The sequence below is a fragment of the Panthera leo genome, chromosome C1 (genome assembly GCF_018350215.1).
Source record: "Panthera leo isolate Ple1 chromosome C1, P.leo_Ple1_pat1.1, whole genome shotgun sequence".
Classification (NCBI taxonomy): Eukaryota; Metazoa; Chordata; class Mammalia; order Carnivora; family Felidae; genus Panthera; species Panthera leo.
Genome location: NC_056686.1, coordinates 71,895,125 through 71,918,985, shown reverse-complemented (window position 1 = coordinate 71,918,985; position 23,861 = coordinate 71,895,125). Strand labels below are relative to the sequence as shown.

Sequence of the window (23,861 nt, the reverse complement as noted above, 5' to 3'; positions counted from 1 at the left end):
AAATAAAAGTAATTTTTTCTCTTTCTCTATCCAAGAAAAAGAAAAGAAAGGAGAAGGGGAAAAACAATTTAAACAAACACAGAAGCAAAAAAAAAGAATAGATAAACCAGGAAACAGAATGAAACCTGAATGAAGTTACATCCAGTTTCTCCTAGAACTCAAACTATGAAGCACTCTATAGTCCATATACTAAGCACATGGAGTGACTTGTGCTGGTCTTCTAGGGGACTGAACTTGGAGGTCACAGTTGGGTGGGACTTGTTGTAACAGCTCCATTCTTCGTTAGGTGGCACTGCTCAGCTTACTGGGGTGGATTGGTGTGGCATGCATGACCGTGTGCATGGGCAGGGGCAGTGGAAATGGCTTCACCTAACTTCCTAGTTTTTAGCACAGAAATTTTGTGCTCTCACCGATCCACAATCAAGAACCCCTCCTTTGTCTCAGGCTTCTGTCCATTCCCCACTTATACCCTGTCCATGTCCAAGTCATCAGCCTGTTAGGCAGCACCTCCCTCCCGAGTTTTATCTCAGATGGGGATGTGTTTCCAAACCCCTCATTTCAGAGAACCCTGCAGGTTGGACCCACTCTGACCCTCTGGGGGAATGTCTCACTGAGCAATGGCCAGCTTGCACCAGAATGTGTTCATGCAGTGGTGCAGCAGCGGAGGTTCAGAGATTATGGCAAATCACAACATACAGCCAGAGCCAGGTTTCACTGCACTCTGGTGTCTTTGTCCCAATATCAGCAAATGAGGCTGCTCTCCAGAGTCCACTGGGAACTTTGCCTGTGGGGAGGCCATATGGCCTCTACCAAATGCACTCAAAGCAGGGGAACCCCTTCTCCCCTTGTGGCCCACAGATCCCTTTAACCTCGCTCTCTGCTCCTGGGGATTTACTCAAAACCAGAGCACTGCCAGGTATTGAGCTCCAGAACTTCCAAATCTGTGCTCCACTGTTTATAGATTCCTAATGGTATTATAACCGTCCCCTTTCTCCCCAGCAGTGGTTTTTAAGAACAGGTTTCTTGTTCAGTCCCTTGTCAGTGTTTCCACACTTTCCAGCTACTTTTGGGGGGAGTGCTTTTCCTGCATGATCCTAGTGTGCTGTACTCTCCCCCTTTTCCTTTCTCTGTTCTCTGTCCAGAAAAACACCTCCTTACCCTCTACAACTTTTTCTCCCCCAGTTCACCTCTTCGCACCGTGTACCTGCTGAGTTCTGTGGCTCAAGTTATGCAGATTGTTGTGTTAATCATCGGATCAATTTCCTAGGTGTTCAAAATGGTTTGGTGCTGATCTAGCTGCACTTCAGCAATGAGACAAGCTGAGAACTTCTATGCTGCTGCGCCATTTTGGAAAACCCCTTCCTTAGCCTTTTCTGTGCATAACTTCACACATTCTCAGGAAAATCAAGTTCTTGCAATATCTTCTTTTGGCCTCTACCAACTATGAAATATTTGGTTGCTAAACTAGCAAATTTACTGGCAAACAAACAGATAAATATTCTTTTGGAAGAAGAAAATAATCTCTTCATCTGGCTAGCAGAAGAGAAACCCTGCCTGTCTTATTCTGAATAGTCACACCTTATTCAGAAATCCTTCATCAGAGAACTTCTTCCTGGGCTCACTGTGGAACCAATTTCTCCTTCCTTATTCCACAAATATTCCTGATTATGTTTTCAGTTGTCAATATTTCATGAATTAGTTTGATCCACATCTTCCTTTATGTCTTATTCTATCCTATGTCCTTAGTCTTTAGAGGTCATTTTGTAATTTGTTGGTGGTTTTATTCTAAACAAGCCATCATGAACCAGGCAGCCATAATAATTTTATTGCTTAAACATCTGAAAGCCATGAAATCTCCACACTTGTCCCCTGCCAGGTTTTCCAAGCACAGGTTTGATTCATACAGGGCAACTGTGCTTTATTTATAGTTAGATTATTCTGTTGTAGCCTCAGGTGAAATTTTCAAATGTTTGTTTTTCTATCATTTTAAAGTGTATATACTATCATTTCACTGTGGTAAACTAATGATTAACATTATCGTCAACCTTTCTTTTAATTGTACTAAAATATACATAATATAAAATTTACCATTTTAACAATTTTAAAGTGTACAATTCAAAGATATTAGTACATTCCCAATATTGTACAACCATCACACGCTACATAATTCCAGAACATTTACATTACCCTAGAAAGGAAGCCCCATACCCATTAAGCAGTCAGTCTGTATTTCTCCCAGGTTTTGGCAACCATTACTCTGCTTTCTGACTCTATTGAGTTATCTCTTCTGGATATTTCATATCAATGGAATTGTATAATATATAGTTTTTTGTGTCTGGCTTCATTTCACTTAATATAATGTATTATATTGTAATCGATGTTGTAGAAAGTTTTAGTACTCCATGCCTTTCTATGACTGAATGATTATCACCAATCTTTTTAAAAACATTTTTATATTTACAAATGTTCTTACAATTGTAGTGAGCTCACAGTTATCTTTTGGGATTAAAAAAATTGAATGATAATGTAGATTTGCTTCCATTTTGCTGTGAACAATTAGAAATTTTTTAAAATCTTGTTAACCATCCTTTGTTCTTTTTTCCTCTTGAAGAAACTGAGAATTACAAAAGTCATGTGTCTTGCTCATTATCATCAATAAATACTTATTAGTAAGTACTTAGTACTTATTAGGAATCATTATACATGACAGATCTTATGTGTCATGCATAATAAAATCTCTGTCCACTCATCATATATTTGAGTGTCTGCCATGGGCCAGGAACAGAGCTAGAAGACATAAGTATAATACTGGATACCCCAGATACAGTATTTGCCTCTGTGGACATCACATGTAGAAGACATAAAATAAGAACATTTAATCAGCATAAAAACAGATATAGTAAATTATAGTTGTCATCCAGAAAACTATACATCCCAAAGGTCGAGATAAATTCATGTAAGGCTTGAGAAAGACAGAAAATATAGTGGGAATAAGCATATTATACTGTCAACATCTGCTTTTTAAAAATATGAGCAGAAATATACAGATACCCAAGATTAAATCAGACTAAATTTGTGTGAGATGAAGTCCTATAAATACATGGAATAAATTATGTTCTAGCTCAAACTCCATTTCACTTTGGTTTGGTCAGTTTTATCATTCTCCCCAAACTTGATCATATTCTTTCTATGTCTTCAATTCAGTGAATGCTACCATCAGACATTAAGGTGTTCAAGCCAATAAATGAATAGTCCTTCTCTCTATCTCTCTGTCCCCCTCTGTCTATTGCTCTCTCTGTGTGTCTGTTGCTCTCTATTTCTCTCCTTTTGTTTCTTTCTGTCTCTTTATCTCTCTTGTTATCTCCCTCCTCTCCTTTCTCTCTCATCTCTCAAATTTAATTGGGCATTTCTTTTGACCTTAGATAGCTCTGGAATCTAGCCATTTTGCCCTACTTTAGTTTAGGTTTCATCATTTTTGTCTGAATTATTGTAATAGCTTCCAAACGAGACTCCCTATCCCTAGTCATAGCCCTCTCAAATCCATTCTCCACTTAACATGTTCTGTCAGATAAATCTTCATTTATTCCCCCATGCTATCCAGTCTGTCAGAATATCCTCTTTTTACTTTACTGCCTGGAACACTCATCCTTCAAGATTCAGCTTATCATCACATCAAAGTCAATCACTTCCCATAACCTTGCCTACATAACTTTATAATAATATTTACTACATCATATTTAACTTTTAACATTGCAGAAAATGGCCTTTCTCAATTTTTATTGAAATAGACAGAACTAGAGGAATTACAGTGAAACTTCTAGAAAGCAAGTTTGTTTTTAGTGAGATTTGTATCCAGACTTCACAAAACCAGGAGAAGCTATTGGCTATTCTATGACCATTCTAAAAAGGTCTTTATAAAACACAGACAAAAATGGTGGCAAAGTCACAACTGGCCATCATGATCCTGAGTTTTATAGTTTGCTCATCTGTTCACTCTCACTACGTTGTGTAACTTCATCCTTTCACCAATCACTTCTCTCCTGAATTCTGCTTCATCAATGACTTATAATAGTCATATATACTTACACCACATTTCCTCTTGACTGACCTGATTCTGTTATTGTTGACTCTGCTCATGTTTTGCTAGTAAGGCCATGTGTGGTAATGGTATTCTCTTTAGTTATGGCCACGTTCTATAGAAAGCCTTCCAAACAGTCTTTGTCTCTTGGCAATGTTCACTCTGTTAAATAATTCTTTTTTTTTTTTTTTAATCAGGAGGTTGAGTCTTAAAACCACAGACAATTGCCTCAAAGAATGCAAACAAAGAGAGCTTAAACTTATCTTTCTGTGAGATAAATATCATTAGTCTATATAGGCAATCCTTATTTCTCCTAGTCCAGAAAAAGGAGATGTGCCTACTAACTGTTTTTTCTATGGCATTCTTTCTGTAATACACAGAGTAGGAGGAAAGAAATTCTAAAGTGAAAAGGATGGTAGGGAAGGGGAAGAATGAGACTGCATGCAGAATTCTTTATGCATAATCTGACATGCCCTTGTTGTTGCTAGTTTCTATTTACACACTTGAAAAGGGAAATGTGGTAGGTCAGCATTCCTTCCTAGGAGAACTAGGGTTATGACAGACTGCTGAATATCAAAGTCACTTGATGTGTCTTGGCATTATATACATTAATGACTCCCAATTTTCAATACTAAATTTATCCAAGTGGTATGAACTTAGTTTGTAAAAATGGAGACCATAGTACACTTCTACAATAGGAATAGGCTGAAAAAGGAAATTTGTTCTCAAACTTTTTATTTCTTTGGTTATTTACTGTCTTAGTTTCCTGACCAGAATTATTATAAACTGGGCGGTTTCAAACAACAGAAATTTATTCTCTCCCAGTTCTAAATACCAGAAATCTGAAACGATGGTGTTAACAGACCTTGCTCCCTCTGCAGTTTCTAGAAGAGAATTCTTCCTTTCCTCTTCTAGCTTCTGATGGCTGACAATGCTCCTTGTGGCTGCATAGCTCCAGTTTCTGCCTATGCCTTCACATGGCCCTCTTCTTTGTTGTTTGTATCTATCTCTCTCTTCTAAGGGTACTTGTCATAGGCCATTCAGGATAATCTCTTTTTAAGATCATTAACTTAATGATATCTGCAAAAACCCTTTTTCCAAAAAAGATCATATTCACAGTCTGTGGGGTTTAGGGCATAGAGATCTTTAGGTGTACTACCATTCAACCTACTATGTTGACCTATGTACAAAACAAAACAAAACTTTACAGGCTTTCTCAATTGTCATAATATCCAGTGGCTATTATGTTCTGTAATATTTCTGAAAAAGAATCATAATTTTTGATATTTAAATTGAATTTTATAATATTTTGCTACCATTTTAAGTGATACTACCCTATTCTCTGAGTTGCATGTCTCTATTTACTCTAATAATATAATCTTTTCTATTCCTAGGGCCACATGGGTATACCAGGACCAAGAGGTGCTACTGGACAACAAGGGCCCCCAGTATGTTTTGAGAACATTCTTTGTGATTCTGGCATTGAAAAAAATTAATGTTAATATATCTTATTTGGTGTCTGTTTTTTATGTGATTTTTCTTTGGTTTCTTATTAAAGGGTGAGCCAGGTGACCAGGGTGAACAAGGACTAAAAGGAGAGAGAGGATCTGAAGTAAGTTGAAATTATTTAAGATAATTTGAAACTTACTGTTGGTTTGAGAGAGCAGGGACATAGGAGCTGCCGTTTATCATAACTTAAATGATCATTCACCCTTCCAGAGCAAGGATCACTGTAGGCCTCTAATCAGAGTATTTGTCAATAATTGTGCTAAAACAAGATTATTGATTAAGTTCATGTGTTTTGACTGCCATCCACATTTCCCTTTACCAGCAGCCTTCTGGTAAAAATTGCTTAAGGTTGTCCCAAACTACTCCTCTTTCCTTGGGATTTCAAGCAGAAGTACCAATAGGCCTTAAGACCAGCATTGCAAAGTGAAACCCTATCAGTCAAACCTACTTAGTTGTTGTAGTAGAGTAGGGGGAGAAATAGTTTGACTATGTGACACAGACTCACAACTGGTTTAAAACACTTTTGTTTTCCATAAGTCAGTTATCTGTTATCAAACAAACTAAAAATGTATTAGCTTATTGGATGTAGTCTCTTTCCCTGTGCACTGATAGATGTTGCCTCAACCTTACTGAAGGTTGTTGCCTTATAACTTGCTTTGTGATTTGTACCATCAGTTTACTGCTATCCTGCATTTCATGGCATTCTGATTTCACATGCTATTGATCTTAAATAGAATTCTTAAAAAATTTTAGTGTAATTTTAATAATAAGTTAGGTGAGAATGGATAAAAAGTAATGAATTTGAAACCACATTTCTCCTAATTTGTTAAGCAATCTTCACCCATACTTTGTGCTTCCTACTTAAAGGAGTAATAAAATTGAGTTGAATCTGATTTTACATAGGTGTTCACTCACCTTAAAGCCATTTTTGAATGGTCTTGACATCTACCTAATAACTCTTTGTCAGGTTCCTTAATAAATAAAAACTAATAAATAAAAAATAAAAATATCCCATGAAAGGCAAGCCTTAACAAGAGAAAACCACAGAGAGAAGATAATTGTCTCATTCACTTAGAATTTTTTAAAAGTTTATTTATTTATTTTGAGGGAGAAAGAGCACATGTGTGCATGAATAGGGGAAGAGCAGAGAGAGGAGAGAGAATCCCAAGCAGGTTCTGAGCTATCAGCATGTAGCCAGAAGCAGGGCTTGAACTCACGAACCATGAGATTATGACCTGAGCTGAAACCAAGAGTCGGACACTTAACCATCTGAGCCACCCAAGCACCCCTCCTCCCCCGCTTAGAATTTTTAACACCAAAATTGGAAAAAGGAGTGGAAACAGCTAGGAACCTAGAATACTGCTACTGCCTTCTTGTGACTTGCATTAAGTGCCTAAGGATGCAAATTCTCCCCCAAGTTTTGATCCCAAAATTTCTCATCTCTTAGAATTAGTACTTTCATATTCTTAGTATTTTCTTTTTCTTTTTTGACATATCTCAGGAAGAAGAAATGTTTTGGTATTTATTAGTATCTGTTAAAATTATGCCAGTGAAAATCATATATTCTTACTAAACAACTACATATCCAGCCTATGTGGTCAACTTACCCTGGGTATCAGAGCCAAAAGATTCTGAGAAGCCATGGTTTAAATTCTGTATAATTCAAGGGAATTAGTTCTTTCCTGCCTTGGCCAATGCTGACATACAGTTCAAGGTTACATTAAAAAGCCTCTTAGGCGCTCCTGCATGGCTCAGTCGGTTAAGCATCTGACTTCAGCTCAGGTCATGATCTCAGGTTTGTGAGTTCAAGTTCATGATCTTGCAATAGGTGAGTTCAAGCCCTGCTTCGGGCTCTTTGCTGACAGCTGGGAGCCTGGAACCTGCTTCAGATTCTGTGTCTCCTTCTCTCTTCTGCCCCTGCTTGTGCTCTCTCTCTCTCTCTGTCAAAAATAAATAAACATTTTTTAAAAAGAATTTAAAATAGTAATAATTGCTACAAGAATAATCATTGACCATGTATTATTCACTAGGGACACCTTCAGTGGTCAGGTGGATCCTGTCCAATTACTGTCTTCTTGTTTTTGCAAAGCTTTAAATTTGTTTTTTAGATTTAGAAATGGCCCTTTAAAATCATCTGGACCACCCTCTCATTTTACAGATGAAGAAATTTAAGCCTCAGACAGATTGAGTTACCTAAGATCACAGAATTAGTTAACAGAACTAACAATAGAAACTTTATTTCTTGACTCCCAATATTATACAAAAGCCTGCTATTACTTTGAAATCTTTTATGATTAATTTTACTTAACCATCTAACTTATTCATTGGGCTCTCATTCATGACACAGTAGAGAGAAAGAACAAGTCAAATCCAATAGCAGAACCACTACATTTTCAAAAAGACTTTTGTAATTTAAATGTAGTGAACTGCCCTATAATGGCTTTCCAAGACTAAGACTCAAGCCAAAATCTTATTTTTCTTCCAAAACAAAATTCCAGATTTTAGTGAATTGAAATTTCTTGGTTAGAGAAAAAAAAGAAGAGAGAGAAAGAGTATAATTATTGCCTAACTCTAAATCTGTGTTTGTATTGTAAATCTGTCCTAACAAAGTTAGAACTAGCTAAGTATTGAGGTAACTATCCTTCAACTTCATTTAAATAACGGGTTTTGGACTATGATGACACATTTTTAAAATGTCCACTATCAAATAGGAAAGGCAAACGATTTTTATTTGTAGTCTTTAGAGTGAGCATAAAATTGTGCTTTTTCTTTTGTCTGGCTTAGCTTTGAAAAACATGATGGCCTATTGGAAATCAGATCCATTTAAAACAGTAAAGTCTATTTATTGATTTATGAGGTACTTAATATTTAAATAGAATAACATGAGTAAGTTAAGTTTGAAAGTAGCATTAGAATACTTCTAGCTTTACTATAGTTGAGTTCTGGGTATTAGTTGAAGAGTGACTTTCTTTTCCTTCTTATGATAACAACTCAGTCATGTACCAACACCTCATATAACAACATATTATCTTTGTCTTTGGCCCAAATCTATAATTTCCTACAAAAAAGAGACTACCTCTCCATAGGATTAATGTTTAGTAATACCTGGCTCTTAATTTAGTTATAAGCCAACAATTCCATTTTGAGATTTTTTTTTAATGTACAGTTTTTTTAAAGTATCAGTGTTCTACACTTTATTGATCTTTATACATTTAAAATCTCCACTGTTAGACTATGGCTTTTCTAGCTGGCCTACTTCCTTTTAGTAGGATGACAATAATTGTAATAAGGAAATCTTTCCTGATTTGAACATCTCGAAACAGCAGACACTACAGTTTTGTTATTTGTTAAATACTTTTTGTCTTCAATAGGCAGATTTTACCACAATTGTCCTATTACAAGTAGCAAAGTATACTTCAAAAATAATTTTTATAGTCATACTTTTTCTTTTGTGTTATTCTATTGGAAGCTGCTTCCTGATGCCCATCCAGGTCTGATTAACATCCTAGTTTTCATGATAACAGACCCATACATGTAGATTTCAGTGCACAACATTTAGCTTTTCTGAAATAATCCCCAACATAATGGTCATCCCAAAATGTAATCAGTCTGTGACGATATGTGGATCTCTTTGTTTTTATTTTGTTATGTAAGCATTTGGAGTAAAGCCATTACTTACATGCGTAGTATGTCTGAACCTTAAGTCACAAACTCAGGTATACTAAAAATATAATTTTGTTTATGTTCTTTATGATGGAACTTAACATCCATCCTGAGTGCCCATCCTGCCTGGTGGTAGAAACCTAATTGGTAGAACATTCTAGTCAATTAACTGTCTTTAACTCCATCCATACAAATATCCTGCGTTTGATTTAGAGTTTTCCTATTCATTCTCTTGTCAAGTCTGCAGTTACATTCTGGGTGGCAGTGGTGGGGAAGAGAAATGGAAGGTGAGTTTGGTCTTCAGTCATTTATTTACACCAGTATACACTGAAATGCACATCATCCATTTAGGTCCTTAGTAGCCATCATCCCACCATGTTGACATCTACCTTGGCCCTCCTTGCAGAAGTTCTTTAATCCATGCTGGCATGTATAGCTATTTTCTGTGTACAGAAAAGGTACAAAGTCTCTTTTATATAGGTCTTTAAGAGCTATCTGTTTCTGTTCTTGGCCACGTGGAAATGTATTCTGCTAATCCCCATACCATGCTGGGTGCTCGTGGGACTCAGACTTTCTCAAGCCCACCAGCCTAGACATCCCAATGTAGAAATTTCTACTCTACTGCTGACACTCAGTGCAGTTCATGTGGACTTCTGAATGAGGACTTTAGTCTCCCTAACCATAGTCTCTGTGCCCAAATTCCCATACTTATCTGAGGGTATTATTGCTTCCCCCACACCAGGACTTGAGGGCAGAGTGAGGTATAAAGGGCCCTTCTCAGAGATTCCTGTCAGTGTCAAACACTCTTGCTTCTCTTATGCTTTTGTTTTTACCTTTCACCAACTTGAAGATATTTATATCCCCTTAAGTAGAAAAATTTTTCTCTTATACTATTATAATTCTAAATCTGTTCTTTATGGCATAAATTGTATGACTGGACTCCTTTGTCACCTTGGTTTTTGGTACTCAAATATAGAGTTTTCATATTTAAAAATCATTTTTTTTCGGTTGAACATCCAACTTTAGCTGGGGCCCTGATCTCACGGTTTGTGGGTTCCAGCCTCATGTCAGGCTTTGCGCTGACAGCACAGAGCCTGTTTCAGATTCTCTGTCTCCCTCTCTCTCTGCCCCTTCCCTTCTCATGCTCTCTCTCTCTCAAAAATAAATAAACATTGGGGGAAAAGTTATAAAATTTAATTAAAAATTAGGCTTTCTTTTTAAAAATGTATTCTTCTCAAAATATTATATCCTTCTAAAATTATTACCTCACCATGAGTTTCAGAAGACTATGTTGAAATCCATAAGCTAAGGGAAAGTCTATTTTGAAAATCTAAAATCTAGAGCAGGTCTATCACTTTGCATAAAAAGAAATACTGTGAAGGAAAAAATACTCTGGCTAACATATTTGAATATTATCATAGTTCATATACTATTTAATTAGTGCTATTAGAGATAACTGAAATCACAATTTTTTCAGTATTTAAAATCTTGTAGTTTTATTTCTTTATTGTGTCCTAAAAGGTATATTTTATTTTAGAGAGCATATGTTCCAGAAATTTCTTCTCCTTCAACTTAAATCAGATCATCTACTGTTTCATTTTCTGGTTTCCTCACCCTTAGAAAGACTTTATATTAGTGACCTTTTAAGTCAAGTAAAGTAGTTCTCCAAGTTGGAGGTAGAACTCTTGTTCCATATAGCTTCCCATTATCAAATTCTAACAAAGTTAGATTTTTATCTCTTATACAAAATGCCCTTTTTTTCTATTACTACATATACTATTTCTTCTTAAAATATTAAGTTCATTTTCAGAAGATGTAATATGTTATGAAATTATTTACTTTGTTGTTCTCAAATTGAATCTTTGGCACAATTTATCTGAAATTTGAATAACTTAACATCCCGTTTTGGTGGAATTATCCTGTTTGTGACTTCTGAGAAATGTGTCTGGTAATGACAATATGCTTCTTTTTCTTATTTGTGAACTAGGTCACTCTTTTCCACATTTTTCTTTTTAAAATAATTTTAGGATATCATCACAATAATGGCATGATTTGCAAGGGCAAAATTCCTAACTATCCTGGCAGACCAGTTACTGCTGAATCAATTATGATTTAAAACATCTCCCACATGGAAAAACAAAGAGTTCCGTGGGAAATAAATATCTTTTCTTTGATTCACAAGTATGTTCTTGTCTATGCTTCCAGATAAGCACATTTTAGGCTATTGGTTCATGTCCCTTACTACACTGTGAGTGCCTTGAGATCAGTAACTTTGACTTTGCATTCCCTACAGAGCACAGAGTACCTGACACGTAAAACTTGGTAAATGTTTACTGAATTAATAAATCACTTTGCCACTTTCAATAGGAAGACAAAGGCTCTGTCTGAAAAGGTGGACATTTATGAAATAATATTTAGTTCCCTTTTAGAGCCAGTATTTAAATTTTTACATCATAGAATTTGGAGCTAGATGGAAATTTATAGATTATCTGGTCAAACTCTCATTTTCAGATAAAGAAAATGACTCCCAGGGAGGTTAAATGACAATCTCAATGATATACAGCTAGTTAGTGGCATTACGTGCTGTGGCATCCAGGTCTCAGGGTTCTTTTCTATGCCTTCAGTTTAATTAAGTTTATTACAATTAATTACAGCTGTGCTTCACATTTTTAGGGTCCTAAAGGGAAAAAAGGCACTCCTGGCCCTGCTGGGAAACCTGGGATTCCTGTAAGTAATAGACCCTTTTCATCTTTCTTGTTTTTCTAAATAGAATTGGCAACTTCAGCAAGCAGAAAGGTTTGGGGCCAATTATGACAAGTGTTGGATAAATCAGCTTGTCTTCAAAAAATAATTTAAGCCCACGCTGGAACACAGAGGGAACAAAATATGACCATGAGTTCAAAACCAAGCTTGCTGTACAAATACAAGTCTCAACAATTGAAGGATGCTATTTTCCGGTGTTATGGAGCTCTCTCTGTGGACTCATGCTACTCTCTGATCATGAACCACTGAAAACAGGGAACTGGAAATATAACTAAATGATTGGTGAGAAAGGTCAGAGATCTTCAAGCATGAATAAAAAGCCTAAGCTGGATTGTAATGGAAGGACTCAGCCTCTCAGTTCCCTGGCAAGTAGAACAGAAAGTCTTAGAAAAGAATGTTTTAAATCATTTCATCACAGAATAAAGATTGATTTTACCTTAGCCATCAGCTTCCTCTAGGCAGGCAAATATGTGTTGACTGGCTTATTAGCAGAGACTTACTTCCTGCTGGTTTTCCCCAGCCAAGGGCGAGATGTCTACTTTGGGTGGCCTGTGTTGGCTCAAAAAAGAAGAGAAAATGAACACAAAATATAAGCACATTCAGACCAGAGATTCATATAGGTAATATCCACTTACCCAAGAGTAGAAAAAAAATGTTCAGACCTTTATTCAGTCATATAATCATCTATTTCAAAATGATAACAAGAAGAACTGTAATTTGTTTCTTGAGAAAATAATATGGCATGAGGTTTTGCAGATAGTAAATGATAGCTGTTTCCTATGTTGACAGATGCATATAGCTGACTTTTCACCATAGCTGGGTAAAGCATGGGCCAGTACAATGAAAAGTATCAGAGAATTACACTAAAGCTGAAAAGCTTACACAGCACATTTTAGTTAGCTTGGTGGCATTTCTGTTTAGGGAACTTTTAAAGAGTTACCTGATCTGTGGAATCCAAAAAGGAATTCAGGAAACAGGAAAATTTATCCTGGGGCAGGGTATTAAAAATGTAAACATCCCCCTCCCAAAGGTAATTGTCATTTAAACATTTGTACAGCATCTGTCTATAATCCATGTAATTTAATTACCAAGGGTCTTCCAGGCCTACCTGGGCCAAAAGGCATGCAAGGATACCATGGAGCCGATGGCATTTCAGGAAACTCTGGAAAAGTTGGGCTACCAGGAAAACAGGGACTTCCTGTGAGTAGAATGAATATCTCTTTACTTTTTGTTTCTTATTTATAAGTGTCTTTTTGCTAGACCATATGTATTTTAGCTTTCTTAGTTTTGATACTGTCTCAGATTAGCCAATCACTGCTTTAATAGTTGTTTTGGAGTTATGTTTATGATCTCCAGGGAATGTCAATGAGTACATTCTCTTGCATATTTTATATCTAATAACTCATATATAATATATGCCATTTTTTGCACATATAAAAGTTTATAAATAAGAACCATAAAGAAGCACAATTTTAGGGACTACACAACCCAACTGTGTTTTGAGTTCATCAAATATCTTAAGCCACCTTTGGAACATTGAAGGCAGCTTTGGTACTACAAAGCAGAGTTCAGTAGCTGCAGCAAAGACCAATGGCCTCACAAAATCTAAAATATTTACTCTCTTGCCTTCTACAGAAAAAAATTGTTCTGGTCTGTTTGTATTGTCACACTGTTCTTATTCTATGGCTTTGCAATGTGTCCTCATATTTAATGGGGCAAGTTCCCCTTCTTTACACTTCTACCCCCATACATTTGAGATTAGATTTGCTGGGTTTCTCTAAAAACAAAATAAAAACTTGAATTGTCATTGGGTTTGTCTTGAATTTATAGCTTTATTGGGAGAAAATTCATAACTTACCATTTAGTTAATCAAATAGATGAAATATTTATTCTTATAATTTTCTATTGTCCTATAATGAAATATTTCCATAATAATAACAGCAAAAGTTCATATAATGCTAACTATGTGCCAGGTACCATGATAAAGTGTTTGACTACATCAACTCACTTAATCTTTACAATCTTATAAGATATATACAATTACGATCCTCATTTTATGCATCTAGAAACTGAGGTCAATTATACCTCAGTTTAAAAAAAATACATACATACCTACATACATTCTGAGGCACTGAGATTATCACTTTCAAGTGTCTCATAGCTAAAAGACAGCCTAACTCCATATTCTTTGCCCTTATCAATATGGAGTATTGCTTCTTAATAAAGACTTTGTGTATTATTTTTTATTTTATTTTCTAGTTAGTTATTACTTGTTTAAAGAATGTCACTAATTCAGGTTATATTCTGTACAACTGGATTTTTTTTAATTTCTAATAATTTGCTTTTGTTTCTATTGGATTTTTAAGACAGATAATACCACCTTCAAATAATGGCAGATTGATCTCTTTCCTTACATTCACTTCTTTTTCCTTCCACATAAGTTGGTAGGGACCTTCAATACTATGTTAAACAGTAGTAGCAATAGGGGACATTCTTCTACTGCACAGATCTTAGAGAATGCATCTAAAATTTCTCCGTTAAGAATATTTGCCATCTTAATTCTGTCTTTTCCTTGTCTTATACTGTCTTATTTCTTTTCTGTCTTCTTTTTTTTCTTTCCTGATTTCTATACACTAAATTTTCTTTTGCTGGTTTAAAAATTGCCCTTTCTTGGGGTGCCTGGGTGGCTCAGTTGGTTAAGCATCTGACTTCCGCTCAAGTCATGATCTCCCGGTCCATGGGTTCGAGCCCCACGTCGGGCTCTGTGATGACAGCTCAGAGCCTGGAGTCTGCTTGGGATTGTGTCTCCCTCTCTCTACCCACCCCCGACTTGTACTCTGTCTCTCTCTCAAAAATAAATAAACATTTTTCAAAAATAAAATAAAAGTTGCCCTTTCTTTTTTGATTGATGTTTTGTACCAGTTGCACTGAACTTAAGAACCAAATATGTATATCTTGGTATGTATTAACTGTATTGATTTGTTAAATGTATCACTATCTGTATTTCTAACAAAACAAGCACTTTTATGTCCTCTCATTTCCCTTTGTCTCTATAAACTACTCTTTGCCTTCATCACTTTTTGATATTGCCTTGATTTTTACTTTTAGTTTTTATGCATTTACTTTCTCTTTTTATTTACATTGCTTCTTTTTTGAGTAATAATCAAGCTATTTGATCACTATTACTTTCAATATCCCTTATAGAATCTCCTGAATTTGTTTCTATTATTATTTCAGTACTTCCTCCAAAAAGTATTTCCAGTGTAGGTATTTGTGAGACTAACCATTGAGGCCTCATATTTCTACAGATATCTCACATATGTATGACAAATTCAACACTGTACTGGAGGTTCTAATCAATTAAGTAAGGTTCTAGTGAGGGTAATAAAAACAAGTAAAATGGAAGAAATAAAACTCTATTCATAGACAACATTATCATCTATGTAGAAAATCTTTAAGACTCTACAAGAAAAAAATAAGTAAATTTACCAGAGTTGCAGGTTGTTAGATCAGTATACAAATTTCAATTGTATTTCTATATACTAACAATGAACAATCAGAAAGTAACATTTAAAAAACAGTAGTGACAATAGTGCCAAAATGGGATAACATGACCACAAAAATGTGCAAATCTATATGCTGAAAACTATAAAACATTTCTGACAAAAGTTAAAGTAGAGCTAAATAAGTGGCATATATACCATGTTCATTGATCAGATACCATTAAGACATCAATTACCTATACATTTGCAGTCTTAAAACATTAAACATACTTATCATATGACCCAGCCTTTCTCTCTTAGCCAAAAGAAATGAAAACATGTATCTGCACAAAAACTTGTCCATGAATATTCATAGCACTTATCTTTGTAATAACCCTAAACTGGAAATAACCCAAATGTTCTTCAAGAGGTCTCTGGCTAAACAAATTGTGGTATGTATGTACAATGAAATATTAGTTTGCAATAAAAAGAATGAGCTACTGACACATGCTATAGCATGAGTGAATCTCAAAATATATATGCTGAGTGAAGAAAAAGAGACAAAAAAGGGCACATACTGTATGATTCTACTTATGTAAAATCCTAAAAATTGCAAACTAATCTGTAGTGACAGAAAGCAAATCGGGGGTATCCTGTAGATGGGAGTGCTAGAGGTATGAGAAAGAGGGCTTACCAAAGGAACGCTTTTGGGGGAGGGAGCAGATATATTATCTTGATTGTGATGATGGTTTCACAAATGTGTGAAATCTTTTATGCTGACTTATCAAATTATGTACTTTGCAATTTACTTTATGTCAGTAAAGTGGCTTCATATGAGAGGGTAGGGAGAAAGAGAGAGATGACACTGAAGAATAAGTAGGAGTTAATAAATTAGGAATGATTACTGTGAGTGAGGAAAGCCCGAAAGAAACATTCTATGCAGAGATGACAGCATATACAAAGTTAGGAAGAACATAGTGTGTTTGAAAAACTAGAACATTAGCAATTATGGCTAAAGTTTAGTGAACAAGATGTATGCTGATACAGTTTGATGCCATTGAAGTACACAAGAGCCACATCATGTGAATGTTGAAGGACACGTTAAGGATATTGAACATTCTGAAGATACTAGTACCCTGTTGAGGTTAGGAGGGACATCATCCCAATTTTCCATTTTTAGAGGACTCGCTCTGGCTTCATTATGGAAAATAGATTGAAAGGGGCAAGCATAGATACAGGCAACTAATAAGAAGACTATTTATTGCAAGATTTCAGGCTGCATATCTTCATGGTTTGCACTAGACTAGTGAAGTGAAATGGAAAGAAGTGGGTGGATTTAGTGGTATTTTGGAGGTAGTTTTTACAGTACTTGATATTTGGTTAAGGGAGGTAAGGGAAGGAGAGGGATGTCAAGGATAACTTCCAAATTTCTAACTTGTGCAAGTTCCTAACTTGGTGCATTATACTGCCCATCATGAAAAAAAGCAAACAGTGAAGGAAGCCCAAATTTTATGGGTAACGTTATGACATTTAGGCAATTAGATATTCTGGCCTAGAGCTCAGAGAAAATGTCAGATATAAGTGTGAGAGTCATCAGCATATAGAAATGTACTTAATCAGAGTCATGTTAGAAAGTAGATGAAATACTCTACTTTTGAATTTTGAAAAAAATATTTACAGAAATGAAGAAAGGGTTAAGACAGCCAGTAAGGGATGTTGGGAGAATCCAGAGACTATCAACAGTAGGATGTGGTTACTGTCCTTAGACCTGAAAGGTTAAAGGAAAGAAATAATGTCAAGTCGAGAGCCAAGCTGAGGGCTGGAGCTGTGGGAAAAGGGGCACCTTACGGGAGCTGTATTTGAACGTAACCTAGCCACTGACAGAATGTCAAAGCCAGGAGGAAATGGAAGAAATAAATATGGTACTCCTTTCTCCTCTAATATCCTAGAGATATGTACCCCATTGGCCAGCCCCAACTGAAAGTGAAGAGAGGACAAGGGAACCCAGATGATAACAGTCCATGAAGGTCAAATTCCCAGGACAAACAGCAAGATAGAGAAGTGACAGTGAATAGATTTGGGGAACAAATGAAGAAAAATACAAATATTAAATAAACGATGGAAAGAAGGTCTGGTACTGAGCTGTAAGGATTTCTATCATTTAGAAATCAGGTAAAGAAGGAAGAGGAGACTACAAAGGAGACTGAAATGCAGTGATCGTAATAGGAGAAAAAGAATGTAATGTCATAGAAACTCAGGAAAAAAAATATTTCAAGGAAAAAGTCATCAACTAGATCTAATAATCCTGAGAGATTGTGATGGACATGTGTTTTATTAATTTTATTTTTTTGGTTTTTTGGCTACTCAGCATTTTAACCCCATCTTGTGTTTATAAATGTTTATGTTTACTCCCTTTTTGAGTCTTGGTGGGGGGAGGGCACCTTCTACAGAAGTCAGATTCTAGATTTTCACTTCCCATTTCCTCCTTGAAACAAGGACACAGGCCTATGACCTAGGCCTAACCAATCAGTCATGTCCAGCTAGCCCTTTGGCTGGGGAGTTAGTGATACGCAGAAGCAGGGATAGTAGAGAATTCTACTCTAGTGGCAGTGGCAGTAACCCCAATAGCACTCAGGTTCCAGGGGTGACTGGAGTCCATGTCTGGCAAGCTGCGGTAATGCCCTCTGCAGTATCCAAATTCTGGCTACCTAAACTTCCTTCAATTCTATGCATTTTCTGAACCTGGCTTTCTGGATTTGCCTATGAGCTACTCAGTACCTTTTCAGTAAATTTTCTGTTTAAATTATCCAGGATTAGTTTCTGGTATTTGCAAATACAGACACTGACTAGTACCAAAATCTAAAAAGATAAAATTATAACCACTATACTTTAGTATATGGAGATCATCGGTAACATCAGCATATAGCCATTTGATCTGATGCGGGGGATGCAGAAATAGGATTGCAGTGCTTGAGGAGAGTGGACAGTGAGGAAATCAAGATATTCAGACAATTCAATGGAGAAATTTGGCCCTGAAAGAGAAAGGAGGGCAATAACTAGAGATGAAACTGAAATTACAGTAGAAGTTATTTTTAAGTGAGAGAAGCTTAACCACATTTAAATGCTAGATAGACCTAGTAGATATGGAGACGCTGAAGACATAATGAGGAGCAAGGAGAATCTGAGTATGAATTAGGTAATAAAACATGCATATTCTAGCTCCACTTTGTAAGCTATTCCACTTCTAATTAGGAAGTCATTTTTAAAAAACAGATTCAGAGCCACATGTCCCTTTATACATGACTTGTATAAAAACCTCATGGAATCTTATGATGAAAGGAGTTGAAATGAATTACAATAATGTTGTATACCTCCCAAATCCATGAAGCTGAATGGTATCTGCTATTGCTATTAGTAAGCAATTAGGTATCTGATCATAATTCATCATCTCCTACTTTTTAGCATTTGCAAAGAATAAGAAAAATTTCACATGCATACTTTGAATATCAGAATGTCATAAATATTGAAATGTTTTGTAGCCATCAAAATAAAAACAAAATTAACTTTCCCTTGAGGAATCCCCTTTAAATAAAGCCCCAAGGTTTACACATGCCATTGGTATTTAAGAATACAGAAAATTTTTCTGTATTTCGGCTCCCTGTAGAATATATGATATGAAATCAGAATAATAGTTTTTATAAGGAACTGGTCTGTTCAATGACATTAGGTAACAATGGCCAAACTGGTCATTAGGTGAAATGATTTCTAAGTAATTATTTCTGAAACTTACTGTGGCAGTAGAAAAACTACTTAAGAGATAGTAACACAGTCTTTAAATACTAGCATATTCCCTGGAATATTTTCAACAACGGATAAGGACATCTTTCCATTGGTCTTTTTTTGTAATTTTTATTTTATTTTTTTAAATCATGGCACCGTGGTGTTTCTTGGCTTACCTTTAAAGGCTGCTGGATTTTTCCACTGAGAAAAATATTTATTCTGGGATTTCTAGCATTATGCAACTGCCTGATTTTCCTAAACAATGTTCTTTCTTTTTTTTTTTTTTTTTTTTTGATGTGGCCAAGGAGTTAAAGAATTCTTGGCATATTCACTCCGCAGTTTCGGTGTTTTTCCAAGGTCATGTGACTATAACTAAAGGATAGTATTGGGGAGACTCACAGTTGCCTGTGTGAATTTCCTTCTGTAGAAATGAGTGTTTTGAGACTCGTCAATTTAGCACATCTGTAGTAAATGAGTCTACCATGCTGTTTTCATTGCGTTGGACTTCAGTAGTGCCTCAATCATTTATGAAAAAGGAAAACAACTTTTCCCTGCAAAGATCATAAATCTATTTGTCATCAAAATGAAGGCTTACCGGTCGTTTTATTTTTTTATTGCTGCAACTTATAAAATTGGTTATTGGAAAAGAGGGAAAGAAACAAAAGTAGCATCTTGACTTAAGACAAGTCAAGGCCTTTCAATCTTGACTTTGCACTTTGTCAGGTGAACATAGGCTTAAGTGTTGTATAAAATGAGATGCTTGTCCTAAAAGAACATCGAAAGTCTTAAGTTTTCCACTTGTGGATTGTGCCCAGTATAGGAAGGAAAAACACACTTCATCAGCCCACTCATAATCCAAGCACAGAGTAGGAAGACCACCATGGAAGCCTCTGTTAAAGAACACCAGCAGCCCTGCCACCCATCTGGTGTGTTCTCTAGCCTGTGAGCTAGTCACACTAGAGAAACTTCTGTTTCTAAGAAGATACATTTCTTTCTTCACAGTATTTTGGAGAAAGAAACATACCATCAGCAGATCCTGTCAACTCTTGATTATTAAGAGGGTGATTTCCAATTATGGTTTATCCTGATTGCTACTTTCTCTCTATTCCCCCTGCTGCTTGTTTTGGCCCATTAACTGCTCATTAGGAACTCTTCCAGAGCAGACAAAACACAGTCTGTTTGGCTGCTTATTAGCAACAAAATGAAAGATTTGCTAAAGGATGTAATGTTCCTAGTTGAGTCTCCAATGACTCTCAATCCAATAAAGTTCATAGTCTTCTTGGAATGTTGATCCTTCATGATCTGGCTTCTGTTTACATTTCCAGTGTTATAGTCCACTTTTCTCCTCACATTTGCTGTGCATTTCAGTCATAATGGCGGCTAACAATTATTAAACACTTAGCATGTGCGAGGCACTATTCAAGGTGCTGAATATGTATGAAGTTTTTTAATCCTCACAAAAAAACCATTAAGTAGGTAGAGCTATTATCTCCAGGTTACAGAATAGGAAGGTGAGACTCCAAGAGACTAAGTAACTTGCCTGAGGTCACACGGACAACAAATAATAGAGCCAGAATTCAAAATCAGGCAATGTAGATTCAGAGCCTACCTATGTCCTTAACCACTATACTGTGCCCCTTCAGATATGCTTAATTACTTAGACATTCCTCCAAATTCTGCATATTTTCCTACTTTAATGCCTTTGTACATGCAATTTTTGTCTTCTGCTTGCTTGGAAAGCTCTTCCATCTTTCTCTCTGACTTTAGGATGAATAATTTCTTGCTCTTTTAGGACTTAATTGAATGGTTGCCTCCTTCAGACACTCTTCTTTGGATTCTTCAGTCAGAGTTAAGCCTCCCTCCTCTGAACTTATGTATACTGTATACACTGCTTCCATCAGAGGATGGATCATATGGCTGCTGATTACATATCTTCACATCTTTCTGCCCCCAAAAGATTGCAAACTCCTGTAGAATGGGGATTGTGTTTTATTCATCTTTGCATCCCTAGCACTTAGCAGTGTCGGGCCTATAGAAGGAGCTCAGTAAATATTTGAAGAATGAATATTCTTTGCATAATAACCATGACTTCGGAGACCCGAATAAAGTTAGGGTGTGTCACCTACTTAATGTCTTAAGCATCATCTATACCAGCAATACAAAAATACTTGATTCATATGGTTTTTCTGAGTATCAAATGAGACATTCTATGTGAATGTCTATTATTGAGCTATTATCATCTTTCCATAGTAATAGATATTCGTGGTTAAGCAAACATTCATTCATTCAAAAATATTTGTTTAGTGCTTAATATGAGCTAGGAGTTAGAGAATAGAGCAGTGAACAAGATGGACAAAGAATTGCCTTCATGAAACACACATGAAACAGCAAGAAACTTCTGACACTTGACCATTTTAGACCTAAAAACAATTCATAATGCAATATGGATCAGCCCAGTAATTGAGTAGTAGTCCATACATAAACAAATCAGGCAATTCTAAATTGTGCTAAGTTCTATGAAAGAAATAAATAGGGTTTTGAAATAGAACATGTGGGAAGTAGATTATAGATGGAGTAGACAGTGGAGGCCTCACTGAGGAAGTCATACTGGGGTATATTTATACTATATATCCCTTCAGAAAACTGAGCCAGGTATATACAGAATGAAGGAAGAACACGCTATGTGAAGGAATCAAAATGGAAAAACCTGCAGTCAGGAAAGAATCGGCATGTTCACAGGATTCTGAGGATCAAATAAAATAGTATGGGTATAGATTTGTTATTTTTGAAATAAAAGATGGACATTTATTTCTTCATAGTAGTGTGAGCCTAGACATGTCTAAGAGCCAAAGCATAAATGAAATAACTTCTTTCAGTCCTTGTTAGTCCTGTGATTATACGTTCTGAGCTGAGTAAAGGAGATTTCGTAAGATACATTAATTTTGCCCAATATTAGAGTGACATTTGCACTGTCCATTTTACAAGACTGACAAACCACCAGTTGTTCTAATGGAAAAGTGTGAATAATTTCTGTGAGGTAATACAATGTTGAAATGCCTACATTCATTAAGGCTGAACAAGAGTTAGTTTTGTATACTCTTGAGAATAGACCTAAGTGAAGCTAACCTGACTTGTCTCAACTCTGCTCCAAGTTCCATAAGCTTTAATATGTTTAGAGATTCAAAACTAAAGTTATCTCCCAACTGTAGTATACAGCTCATTCATAAATCTTATTTCCAGCCTTTGGCCGCATTACTTATGACTGGCACTGAAGGAAAATGTTATGAATGCTACATTATTTAGATATAATGTAGCCTTGCATATAATCACCTAATAATTCCTATCCCATATTTTTTAAACAGCCAATTCTTTCCTAGGAGGGATATATTTAGTAAACCAAATAAAATGAGAAATTCTTACTTAAACAGAAGTGTTTTTAGTTGCTTGGAGTAAAGGAAGCAAAGCATTACTTTTATTAACTCATTGATTTGCTGGCTTAAACAAAAAATGCAGTACTTATGTTGCCTAATAATGCAAAAAAATTCAGGGCATCATACTTATTTTTTTGTTCTATAGAAAGCAAATTAATTTTAATTGCTATTTTCTCACACAATAAATAACTACATAAACATAATGCTAGGAACACAAAGAATGCTTGGCTGTAGGGAAAGAAAAAAACTTTTTAGTAATTTTCAAGGTGCTACTTTAAAGGAAAACATCAACTAATCTGAAGTTTAGTGTCACTTTAAATTTATTATTCTTTTGTTGAGAAATCAATAAAATTAACATTAAAAATATTTATCTTTTCATTCAACATAGTTTTAAAGATGGCACCCCTTTGTTAATCTACTTTAAAATGTGGATTTCTATTGTTGCCTGTCTTTAGCAAATTTTATTTCTTTCTTACTTATTTCTTAATATAGTTGTTTCAATCCTAATGAGATTAAGACAACTAAATTAAGAGACCTAGGGACATTCTCTGTGATGTTTCACTGTTATATACAAACCAGTCATCACTGTTCCAAAATCTTCCTCTCTCTCTGTCCTTCTAATGTGTGCAGATAACTCCATTTTCCTTTCCAGATCTTTCCATTCAATTCCAGATTGAAGGCAAATGTATACGTAAACTACTCTTTCCTTTCCCCACAGGGAAGTCAAAGTAAAAGACACGGAATCCCTCTTCTTTTCTTAACTGACATCGATTAAATAAAACAATACAACCATATTACCATAACAGTTTCTGATACATAGAAGACAATAAGAAGTAACTCTTGTGGCTGATGTTATTGTTGTTGATTACTGACCCAAGTGCTTGTTTCTTTAGAATATCAAGGATTAAGCAGTCATTGGTTTCAGTCCAATCAAAATTGACACTTCCTCCAGAGTTTATTGGTTTCATCATCTGTGAACAAATTAATTGTGGTTTTGTTTACATTTTAAAATTCACTCAGAATGACTTACTCTTTGCTTATTGGTGTTAAATCATTTGGAAGACATTGGAAAGAATGCCTAGGCATAAGCATCTGTTTCTCTTGAAAGCAAAATTACTCATCCATCTTTGTGTTCATAAGAAATATTTGTTCTCT

General features: G+C 35.6%; 1 protein-coding gene across 1 annotated transcript in view; it reads left to right on the top strand.

Annotated features, from left to right (window-relative positions):
- COL24A1 (collagen type XXIV alpha 1 chain) overlaps positions 1-23,861 on the top strand; it is a 404,395-nt gene that overhangs the window by 328,768 nt on the left and 51,766 nt on the right. The window contains exons 44-47 of the mRNA XM_042952735.1: positions 5,473-5,526; positions 5,637-5,690; positions 11,924-11,977; positions 13,106-13,213. Coding sequence (XP_042808669.1) covers positions 5,473-5,526; positions 5,637-5,690; positions 11,924-11,977; positions 13,106-13,213 — 270 coding nt within the window. The remainder of the gene's footprint in view (positions 1-5,472; positions 5,527-5,636; positions 5,691-11,923; positions 11,978-13,105; positions 13,214-23,861) is intronic.